General features: G+C 27.3%; 1 protein-coding gene across 1 annotated transcript in view; it reads left to right on the top strand.

The window, feature by feature from the left end:
- LOC112596933 (transmembrane and TPR repeat-containing protein 2-like) overlaps nucleotides 1-13,446 on the top strand; it is an 83,299-nt gene that overhangs the window by 24,195 nt on the left and 45,658 nt on the right. Inside the window, exons 5-6 of the mRNA XM_025342812.1 lie at nucleotides 9,759-10,410; nucleotides 12,465-12,579. Of these exons, the coding sequence (XP_025198597.1) occupies nucleotides 9,759-10,410; nucleotides 12,465-12,579 (767 nt within the window). The remainder of the gene's footprint in view (nucleotides 1-9,758; nucleotides 10,411-12,464; nucleotides 12,580-13,446) is intronic.

Raw genomic sequence — 13,446 nt, 5'->3', positions numbered from 1 at the left:
TTATATCGCAAAATATCTTAGAAGTTATAATAATAAATTAATGAGTTTTTTTCGTTTTGTAGCTATATAATACAATTATTTTTCAATGAAAACAAATTTAATATAAAAGTAAATAAAAAATAATAATAACACTCTCACGGATAGTTTCCACCACTACGCTCTTCCTTCTACTCAATACGATAAACACAGATATTACCATATAATCAGTTACATCACATATTATATTATTATTATTATTATTATTATGTGATGTGCCAAATTTCTGTGTCACATCGTGATACTTATAATACAGTTTAATTTATGCACATAAAACAAATGGAAAGATTAAAGTCGTCCGTATTACATGATAATATAATATAATCGTGCAGGGACCGCGTACAAATCACAATCGCGAACGGGCAAATATCGGTGTACGCAAAGATTGCAGCCGCTAATAGTATATAGTGTATTAGTGTATATATATAACGATAATAGCCGCCGATGATATAGCGTTTCACGAGCGATTAGTCCGTCGCCGCCGCGGTGTTTAGCCCAACGTTCCATAACCGAATAAACCTCCGACCGACCGTATTTTTGATTAAAACGCGGTAAAGCGTACGTTAACCGAATTACATGGCCTCTTTATAATAATAATAATATTCCGTGTGTACGATACTGTGGCGAGATGCAAGTAGATACCTGTGTATACTATATTTATATATATAATATGTATATTATATAGTATAAACAGTGGGGTAACTGTACCATTTTGGCCCGGGAGCGACAATTTCAGTGGACCCTTTAAACTGTACGCATATAGACTACTCACGTTATGCGGACTAGAGAAAATTTGACAGTTTTTTTCTTCAGGCTTAATAGCTTGAGCAATTATACGGGGTTTTTGTATTAAAAAATGGACGTTACATTTTTGTTCTGAATCCGTATACCTTTCACTTTTCGGCCAAATTAAAAAACTTACCGAGTTTAAATTTAGGTTTTAACTTCGTGCAATAACATGTCAAAAGGTAAAAAACATCATTTGATATCATGCATATTATGCAGAATATTATTACAATGTTCGGGTGTCTAAAATGAGTGTATGTTCTTTAGTCGGCGTGTTGTATAGGTAATTTCGATACATCGGTGTGTAGGTGGCTTTCTAACAAGATTTCACTTTCATATCGGAACGCAAATTTAATATTATAATGACAATAACGTGTTTACGTTTCTATCCATCATCTGAAAACATTCAACTTCTAATTTAGATTTTAACCATTCTATTTAATAGCTTATGACACTAAAACCTAAAATTCACCGGTTTCAAATTACTAGACGACGGCTAGTGGCTATTATATACGTTTTTATTAGAGTTGCAATTGCTAATAGTAATTAGAAACCCTACTTTGACATCTAACGAATTTTAATAAAAATGAATGACATAGTAAGAAGGTAATCTTATTAATTATATCTATAATAAAAAATGTAATTCGTTAATATCATTATGAATGGTTGTATTTTATTATTATATTATTATATGTGTTCTGATGGTGGAGAAGAGAATAAATGTGTAGTCTCATGAACAATTATTAGTATCAGAAATTTTACTAAATAGAACAAGATAAAAAGATATAATAATATTATATAGATAGTTTACAGATTTAAATAACTCAAACCATAAATAATAATATAATACAGTTATATAACGATAGACACTCCAAATTGACACTAAATCATGATATTAACCCTTAATAAAATGTAAATTGAATAAACTCAATATTTTTGTTGAACACATAAATAAATAATAATTCAAATATTGTTGCTTGATGCGTTAATATGTTAGTTATGTACAATGGCAAGTGCAGTCAAGTAATGGTACCATTGTGAGGTATGATAAAATCGCTTTTTATCCTTTTTTCCTTCTCTCTCGTACCTACGTTGCAAAAGACAAAACGTATAACAAAAAAAAAAAAATTACACATTTAATTATACTTTTTAAAACAAAATTTTATTTTCTTTGATTTTCGAATTTGAATGTTTAAAAAAACAATTCACATTCTATTTTTCTATAATTTTTTGGGTCTAGTAATATTATTTGAAGGTGATGGAATTAAATATATACTCGTACATACATTATAATTGATTGGTATTATATATCATTTATTTTATTGTTCATATTTAATTTATTGAAAAAGTAATGCTAAAATATGTCAAACTCGCGTATAATACGAGTATTATACAAAATTATTTGGAATATTCACGATTTGAAAAATATATATAATATTTATATGGATACAATCGTTAAACCTGCAGTAGTAACTGGTAATTATCACATTAGAGCACATTATTATATCTTTTGAAAGTATAAATCAATAAAATATAACGTAGAGCTAGTTTTTTTCAACACTATTATTTAGAATTTGATCAACTTAGTATATGGTTATACGCGTATATTCAATAATGTCTTATGCTAACTTTTAAATTTTTAATTAGTTTAATAATTGGATACAACAAATAAATAAATAAATGTATAATGCACATATACATTTATTATATCTTATTTTCGTTTATGAGAGACTTTGAAAGTATAGCGGTTACATAATGAGAAGAATTCTTGAAAACATAAGTAATCCAAGGTACAAACATAGTTTCGGTAATTATTTTTGGATCATATATTTTTCATACACTCCATTTGGCTATATCGGACCTTTTTTTTTTACAAATTCCATTATTTTTTACAAGATGTTTTCATATGGAAAAAATACTGTTTATTTACTTATTATACGCTCCGATTGTTTCAAATTAACAAAATAATAATTCATTTATTTTTTATAGGGTATGCCTCTACCCTTTGATTTATTAGCACCACGTTAGTATAATATAATTTATATATCTTAAGATTACGTCAATGATATAGTATTTTTATTTTTATTTTTTTTACATAAAAATTATGACTTCAAACAATTTAAGCGCTCGTAATTTTTATCAATCGTTACCGTATTTATTTCTATGTTAGATTTTTGGTTAATTAGATTAAAATTATTTTTTACCTTTCTTTATACAATTAATTTATATTCATTATACGTATTATGTATGTATTAATAATTTAATAAAATTATATGGAAATATATGAGGTTAATATCTATTATAAATTTATTTTTCAATAAACCCAGTAATATCCAAGTGTTAAAATAAATAATTATGTATTTTTTTTTAATTTTATGGGAAAAATTCACTATTTTATATTTATTATAATTTTTGCTTTCAACCTTAAATTTGTAAAGTTCTTAATTAACTTTGTAATTATTCGTGATACCAACAGAATAACCACTTAATATTACGTACAACATTGTGTATTTATATACAGCTATAAATACTCAATTATTTTTCACTTCTGTTAGCTGAATATATTTATTAACTTTCTACATCGTATATATTTTTATTATTAATGTTATATACGAGTAGTAGTATTTAAATATTTTACTGTTGAACTACAAAATAAAATTATTTGAATAAACTATAGTTATTGATTTTCTATGTGTATAAAAATAATAAATTAATAAATGTATTCATTAAATTACTGAATACGGTTATACTATTTATTTTTATTAGTAATTTATGGTAATATTATTATAAAACTTAAATTGTTATTTTCCTTTAATTGTGAAAATATTTATAAATAATTTGTGTATTTATAATGCAATGAAATAAATTATTTTAAATACTCTTTAATTTAAGATACATAATTTTATAGCAGTGATTTATAATTTAATATCATTAGTCATTACGTTTTGCGTTTACTCCCCTATTATTAATATTATTCTATGGTACCTAGTAATTAATATTCAAGAATTTATAACTTACACAAAGAAATATAAGTAAATAAAGGTATAAATATATATAACACAGGAATAAAAAAATTTAACATCACAAACTTTTAAGTATGTCCCAAGAATTCATGTAGAATCATTTATATATATGTGTGTGTGTGTGTGTGTAATTATATCATTTAATTACCTAAAAGATAACATTATTTTTACTATATAAATTGATTATCATAGATAGTATATTTTTTATTAATTATAAATATAAATAAAAAGTAGATGAATAATAAGATTATATTTTTTGAGTTTATATTTTTAGTATCATTTTTAATTTCTTTAAGTATTTAACTAAACGTTTTAATATTTTATAAATTTTTACTACGCTAATTGTATTGATTTTTCTGCGTTGTTGTACTTACATACTGAAATTTAACTATAGTCTACAGACATCATTTAATTATTGGAATTTTTATATTAACGATTCTAATACTATCAGTTTACCTATAATTGAAATAAAAAATGTACAATTATTACTTTTTTTCCCCATAAAAACATATGATATAAGTAACTAAAGAATTTAATGGAAGTCGTCATTTGGTTTTTAATATTATATGGAATATAATACCATGATATGTATCATGGTGTTTAGTATGTTCAGTTATGAAAAAATATTTTACGTTATCTATTTTGAATGAACTTTTTTTCATTAAAATGAGAAATTTTATCAAAAATCAAAGTTTAAAACGTATTGAATGTTGTTATATATAGGTGGGTTTTGGTTAATATAGTTCTTGTGTATGTGTTTGTGCGTGGTAATATTTATAAATATATATGTATATATAATATTAAAATATTTTCTATGCACGTTTTGATTAACAGATTTTAGTCAGATTTTTCTTTAGATCTCGTGTATTTTTACTAATTTTCAATATTTATGGTTACTTAAATAAACTGTTGGTTTTTTTTTGTTATAAAGAAAATAATATTGATATCTAAATAAATTTTAACTTTTAACTTTTTTCGATTAAGCGTGATGTAATTCCTACAACAAATAGAAGACAAAAAAAAACTTTAAGTAAATCCTTTCAAAACCAAAGAGTTTATTTATATATAATATATATTATTGTTATTATTATATATAGTTTATTCAGACCACTGCTTAATAAACATTTTAGTTATTATCTTGTAATTTCCACAAATATGTGTAGAATTTTATACAGTTAGTCAGTATGCATAGTAATTAATAATACTGTATAACTTTATTAATACATTAAATTATTACCTATATTGCCATATTGTTGGTACATGAAATATCATCGTAAAAAAATATTTACATATCCATCAACATATTTAACAAATAATCTACTGCACTATTATGGAAACATAATAAATGCAAACACGGACTTGCACTTAACCCGGACTCTTATGATTCGCGTTATAGAATATTTACAATATAATATAATATACGGTTAATCCTTTTTTAAGCATCAATTAAATATACATCGTCATCGTGTTTTTGATAATATATTATATGATATTATTTTTGAATAATAATGAGTATTACACTACACTTATATTAATTAGCCACCATAAGTGAAGTAAGTTTAACACATCGACCTAGTCGGTACTAAACAAATAAACAAGAAATACCTATGAAGAAAAAAAAAATTTATATTGTGTCGCATTTCATATTATGTACCTAATAAATATTTACACGATAATTTTCAAAACATATAAGATTTTATATACTTGTATTTGAATTTATAATTATTACATTAAAGATACGTATAATGTGTTTTATACACTATATATTTTGGAATTTATTTAATTTATTCAAAGACATTTCAATTTTAATTGGTGTTTAATAGAAATACGCGACCACATTTTTAAAATATCTTCATTATTATTTTATTTTTTAAGGACTTGATTCTATGTGAAATGTGTAGTTCCGGGAGATGAAATTTAAAGTGGGGTCCAGCGTTACGCTTCAATGCCTAAGTATAAGCATGAGTGTTTTTTTAGATTATTACATTGCTGACATTGACCGGGGTAAAAAGATATTTTATCGTATTTCATGGCATATATATATATATATTATGCGATAAAGCTGCTTTTGACGTATACAATGATCTCCGCTGGAATATATATAAGTATATACGAGTATGTACCTATATTTAAACATCTAAAACGCGAATACAATTATGGCGACAATATTATTAAATTAAGATATTGATATTATGATGTTTATTTTTTATACATTATATACACCCACACACACACATACACATAATATTATTATTGATTAAAACTTTGGAACGTATTTCAAAAATAATCCAAGTCAACAAATACGTTTAAATTGCATAAAAATTAATAATTAGAATGTAATGGAAAAACACTACACGTTTTTTACATTATATCATTGTACATTGTATACGTAAATTATATTTTTAAAATAAATAAATTGTATTCATTACATTATTTATACAAACATGTTATAATAATATCTATGTGTATAAAATTACAAATGATTTTTATTTTTATTTTGCTACGATGATGATAACAAAAATATATTATATTATATTTCTATGTAAATTATATGAGTATACTATAATTTACAGATTCGTAATTTAATATATATTTATGTATTATGCGTACCATTTTTTTCTTTAGTCATTTTGCGGAATTTGTTCAATAAACATTATTTTCATATGTTGACTCATAGGTATACGTTTAAACTTTAAACGTTTTATAAATATATTATATTTATATTTGTTCGTGTATAGTACATTTATATACTACAATGGGATCGAAAAGTCACGCACATCCAAATAAATGTGTTTATAAATAGTAGTGGTCTTGAATTATTTTTATTGGCTACAGCAAAATATCACTAAAATTATTCCCAAAAATAAATCTTTACGTCATTATTTATCGTATTGATAAGATGCTTGCAGTAGTGTTTTAATTATTTGTTAGTGAACATGTCATTTTCCCAAGGATTATGGCCTCTCCGTTCTCACGACACCTCCAGATTTCCTTCTGTGGGGTTATTTTAAAGGAAAGGTTTATAAAAACCGGTTTCAAAATTTGGATGAACTGAAAAAAAATATTACAACGGAGATTAACTTCATAAATGTAAGCACACTCCATAAAGTGGCCACAAACGTGGTAAAACGTGTTCGTACATGCATTAATGAAAAATGTGGCCATTTTAAGTTTATGTTTATAACATGTATAATGTGTAAGTATAAATTAATTTTAAATATTTGATTATGTTTATATAAATACACGTATAAGTAATTCAATACAACTACTATTTATAAACACATTTATTTTGATGTGCGTGACTTTCAGATCACTCTGTATAATATTATATAAACATAATAACTGAATTTTTCGGTATCATCTATCAAGCCACATATTGAAACTATTTTTTGAAAACTTGCATGGACTTAACCGTGTGTGTGTGTTTTCACTCAGATCAAGCTGACAATCCGGTAAAACGCATTACAGTGATACGTCATAAAGACGATTGCAAACGCGAATAAAAGGCGCGCCATTAGTCATCGCCGTACTATAAAATACGGTACAGTCCTTAATGGACATTATAGCTAGAAATGCACTCGACGATGAGCACCTCCTATTAGGACAATAATATATATATAAAATTTTATCTATAATAAGTGCTCTCCTGTTTCTCTCTCTTTCGTCTGTTTCGGTTACTCAAGTTTTTTCATATAAATTTTTATTTATGAGTTTTATACTTATATATACATATAATAACCAAACAAAAAGAAGTTGATAAGCATGTCATGTAATATGGTACATATGGCATATGATACACATAATTATAATTTATAATGCGCTAAAATGTAAGATAAAAAAATCTAGTAGACGATTACCTTCTTATACGTATCATACACCTTGTATCTAATATAAGTGTGCTTGTACTATTTATACTAATATAATAGTAATATACTATACCGTCTATTATTTATTTAATTACGTTCAACTGGAAATAAATAATTTTGACAATAGTGTATAGACAAATAAAGACTTATCATATTGCGTGACCTTAAACTAGTCGTTTGTTACTACGCGTGTGTGTTATATAAGGATGAATATGTTTAATTTTGTCTATATCTGTATAGCTCGCAGTATTTATACGCACTGCAACTTGATACAAAGTTTATCTGCTTTCTCACAACCACAACTTACTCTATTGATGTTCGACGAACCTTTATTGTCAAACAAATCATTTAAATGATTTATTCACTCTTACAATAGTTTATCTAAATACGTTTTGTACGTTTGGGTGTGTATGTGCGCTCGTTCTACAATGAGACGAATACGCGAATATATGTGTATGTATGTATGTATGTATGTATATATATTATTCTTTCATATATATCTATATATATGGAAAATTTGCAAAGTTACGAGAAATAAGAGTTCAAAACAAGATACAAACACATTTCATCTTGTCTTCGGGCATTATAGGTAGGTGGTAGCCCAGTTATATACTTATATATACAGGTACTAAGGTGTTATCTTAATTAATAAAATATCTTTAATTTTGATGTTTTGCTTCTAAGTATTATCTGTTTCGCATTCCAAAATGTGTCAACTGTTTAAAATGATAAATGTTCATTTGCTGTCGCCAACAAACACTTTGAAATATTTTATAATATTAAATTGTATTGTTGTAAGCCTTCATTATATAAAATTCGCATTCAAAGGTAATTTAAACTTTGACTTTAAATTCTCGCATGTTTTCATTTCTTTTCAACAATGTATCATGATATTAAGCTTCTCATCTCGCGTTTAAATAAGTTGTTTTCATTTAGTGCCAAAAGTATGATATTTTGAATTTTATCTTATAGCTATACCTGTGATATTATAAGTCATAATTTTTATATAACGTTGTACTATATTAAGCGTAAATTTAATATATTTTAATATTTGTATAGGTATTATATAGGTACAAATCGATAACACATGCAATACTTAAATTATATGAAAATGTGAGCTGTTTAATATATCAAAAATGACAGTTTTATGTATTATGGTATATTTGGTATATTATTACACTTATATGAATCTTTGTGTCTATTTATGTTATAGCATAGAACGTTTTATTTTTGTTGTTTTTCGAATTTAAACGATTTTTAGTGAACCGATTGAGTTGATATTTTACATGCTACAATTTAAACTTAATTGACTTGGTATTGAAATTTGAAATTCTAATACTATATATATACATACATAATACATATACGTGTATAATATATATACATTATCTTTCTGTGGTTATTATGATCAAATAATTCGATGTATACATTTGTAATAGTATAATGCATTGTAACACTGCAATATGGTTGGAGTTCAATTTAAATATAATATGTATTTTGTATTTTTTACTTAATTATTTATTACTGATTAATCTAGTAGTCTGTAATAATACCGAAATTTTAAATAAACAACAAATAAATAGTTATCATGTTAAAAGTATAATACTAATGGCATTACATCAATAAATGTCACATCTGCCTATTAAAAACAAGGTACGACGTATTAACGATGAAATTTAAAAATGACATCATTATTATTATAACGATATATTATAAATTTTAAATTAATGTATTTATTTGTTAAACCAATTGTTTATAATATATGAGTAACTCTCATATCTAAAAAGCTAAGTAGGTATAGGTATAAAATATAAATTTGTTTTTGTCATAGATATTGTTTTCAATTCCTCACTGAACGATCCGTAAATATTTATTTTAAATTTTTTTTAAAGAATATTTCTTTTCTCTTCACATTTATCTTCAACCTAATCCAATAGGTACTTAAGCTAACCATCATTAGGTATATTCAACCCCCCATATCTGTAAATTGTCGGGCTTTTTTCGTTAAACACTATAATAACACGATGTTTTTATTGAATTATTGCAGGTTACTGCAGACCAGGATTACAAGAGAACACTGAAAGTGCTGGTGACAAGTACCGCCGTGATGGTCGCCGGCCGGTTGTGCGTCATGTCCGGCACGGTTCCGTCGTTTGCGGCGTCAGACAACCCGGCGGCAAAGCATCCGGATCCGGTTGTCAGGGCGCTGACATTCCTGCACCTGCCCGTAGTCAGTACCCAGTTGCTTGTGTGGCCGCAAGTGCTCAGCTACGATTGGTCGATGGACGCGGTGCCCCGGATCGAGTCGGTGGCCGACCCACGGAACGTGGCCACCTTGCTGTTTTACGCGGCTCTGGCGGCCGTCGCCCGCGCTTCCGTCCTCCGGAAATGGACTGCCGTGGCCGTGGCTGCCGGTGTGTCCGTTGCCTCGTACGTTCCCGCGTCCAACGCTCTGTTCTATGTCGGTTTCGTGGTGGCCGAGCGTGTGCTGTACATTCCAAGCGTGGGCTACTGCTTGCTGGTCGGCTGCTCGGCCGCCGCGCTCGCCAAGACGACCAGTGGACGTCGGTCAATCGTCGTGTATACACTGTACGCTGCAATGGTGGCCACATATAGTCTGCGGACCGTGCTTAGGAATCGCGATTGGCACGACGAAGAGTCCCTCTACCGATCCGGCATCCAAGTCAACCCGCCAAAATGTAAGTACACCACGACCTTTTCACGTAATAGTTTTCACGCCCAACGTGTAAATTTATTATCAATATAACACTGCACTCTCATCCATGACCATGAACCGTCCACATATTGTCCTTCTTCCGCGTCCACAAGGCTTTTATGGAATTTTCGTTCCGAAAGTTTCTAAGTTTTGCTACCCGTAACGACGAAAATATAATATATATTAAGTCGAAAATCTAGTTAAATTTGTTCAATAAACATATCAATATCAATTGCGGTTTATTGGGTTTTCTTTTTTTTAGATAACACGCATTTCACAGTGTTTTAATCGAATTAAACGTTCGGATTACTATTGTTTTCCAAAAGTTTAATAACATATTTTCAGAAGACATAAAAGCTACAGCTATACAGCTTTTGATATTACAACAAAGCCGTATTTAATCTACAGAGTTATAACCATAAAGTTATCTGATATACTGTGTGCTACTACAATATAGTTTTCATATACTTAATGTATACATAAATGTTTTATGCAAATATATGTACTATTTATGTGTTATATATATTATATACCAATTTTGAGAAAACATGTACCACATCTGAGGTACATTTGTAACTTGCCACAACTTTGAGAAAAGTTATTCGATGAAAAACCATAGGTTTTCGAGAAATTGCAATTAGCCATTAAGCGTATTCAAATTTATAATACGCAATATAACTTATAGAATCACATATTTTCTTCTAAAACAATACAAGGTTAGTAATGTACTCATCAAAAACTCATTAAAAGAGTTTTCTCGCCGAAATTCCCTATCTTTAATTGTACGTACTTCTTCTCCGTTCCAGCAAATAAGTATCATAACAGCATAGATTATCTCTTTAAAATAAAACTATGAAGTTTGATCGTATTCAATTTTTAGGTTTACGATGTGAAATTTTTTTTTTTTCTTAAACATCATTATTGCAATTCAATCTCTACTTCAGTTGTATATATCCCATAATGTGTTCAATCGGAATTTTAATAAACATATTCATTTAGTGTTGATTATGTCTACTCATATAGTCATATGTATTATTTATTAGAGTTATTTTATAAAAGGTAATTTAAAAAAAAAAGTTTTCAAAATACGTATTTGACTCTACTAGTTTTTAAGTTCAAATACAGATATCTAAACTTAAACTTGAAACTATTTTTAGAACATGCATTATGCACGTTTATAATTATTTTATTAAGTTCGTATTATTTTATACTGATTATATGATAGCATTATGTGACTTTTAAAGACATATTCAATTAATATTTATTGTTTTATTTAATGTGTTAATGAAAATATTAATGAGGTATTCAAAATAAGAAAAACAAATTATAAAAAAAGAAAAAATAATTCATTAAATCATTTAAAATTCATGTAAGATAGTGAGTACTTAAAAAACATTTGAATGTTTTATTCAAATACATTTACTCAATAACTTATGATACTAATCAAGAGAAAATAATATATAAAATAGTAAAATTTGGTTTTACGTACAATAACAGTATTATATAGTAACTATATATATATCTACGTTTGTTTTAAAAATAAGTCCATGTGGTTTATGGTATTTATGATCACTGTCAGGCGAAAAACATTACATAATATACGAAAGGATATGTTTTGAGATATTGCCGTGTGCTTTCTCACAACAAAACAATATTTTATATAAATATATATGTAAATACCTACTGTTATGCCGTTTTTAGTTTTTACAATGTACCGAAATATTTTTGGAAACAAGATGTTATTGGACAGACATTATATGTTCAACGGCTTAATAATAAACTTCTTAGTGTTTTTAATTTCGTGCCTCTTTCCACTTCCAGCATTTCATATAGTCTATAAGACCATACCTATCAATCCATAGAAACAACCCTTCAATCCAGCAGTGCGACCGTTTTAATTCAATAAAAGAGAATAAGTTTCGTTGATCATTTCCGTTCTTTTCCCCTCATTTTCACCGTCTTTAATTCTGTCTCTCTCTGTTTCTGTTTCTCTTTCTTTTTCTCTCATTCTCATCTCGAATCTTGATTAAATTTTAGCCTACGGAAATCTTGGTTCAATACTCAGCTCTCAAGGCAGAACAAATGAAGCAGAAATGGCATACCGATCTGCACTCAAACACCGACCCAACATGGCTGATGTACATTACAATCTGTGAGTAAAAAAATTTTTTAATTGTATACAATTTCCTCTACACATACAATATACGTTCTTATATAATAGTATAATAACATAATTGCGCGGAGACCATAATTATTATTATTATTGCTACTATAGGAAATTCCATATTATTTATTTGTTTTTTTTTTCAAGAAACAACTAAGGCTAATGCTATTTTCGAAACTCTATAAATAATATCGTTTACCGCATACCTGTCAGAGTAAAAAATAAAAAATAAAACAATTTTTTACTTCGAATTTTGTATATATTCTGTTGCCTGTTTCACTCGTAAAATATGTTCCGTTATTTATCGGAGGGGTGAGTTTTGTGCCAAATGTGCCGTATAACAATCACAGTCTTTATTGAAGACCGTAAAAAAATATCATTTCTTATTGTTCCTCATCTCCTTTTCGTCTACGGAACAAAACAATAAATTGAGATACGCTAGGAAAAAACAATTTAATAACACACCCAAGAAGCTTATGGCTGTCCGAAAGTTGATGGCTTTTATACGCCTACTTTTGGTGAACGAGCGCGATATATATTTTTTCTTTTTTTTTCTTTTATCTAAAAAGAATGAAACGTCATGTTACTCACATAATGAAACTCAAGAGTATAGAAAAAAAAAATGTAATAAAAACCACATTGTTTTGTAGTTTAGTGGAATAGAATGACATGTGGTCTAGAACATTACAAATGAAACGCTCACGTTTTCATGTGATTTGTCTTGGTTACTTCAACCCAATTCTTTTACTTTTACAAAATTTAAATCCTGCTGTGTAAAAATACACACATTTTTTGTCATCCCTTTTACTACAATAATATATTGCAAATAATTATTCAATATTATATTTTTTTACA

The sequence above is a fragment of the Melanaphis sacchari genome, unplaced genomic scaffold, assembly GCF_002803265.2.
Source record: "Melanaphis sacchari strain LSU unplaced genomic scaffold, SCAv2.0 Contig36_pilon_pilon, whole genome shotgun sequence".
NCBI lineage: Eukaryota > Metazoa > Arthropoda > Insecta > Hemiptera > Aphididae > Melanaphis > Melanaphis sacchari.
The sequence above is the reverse complement of the archived record's forward strand: the minus strand, read 5'-3'. Positions and strand labels throughout refer to the sequence as shown.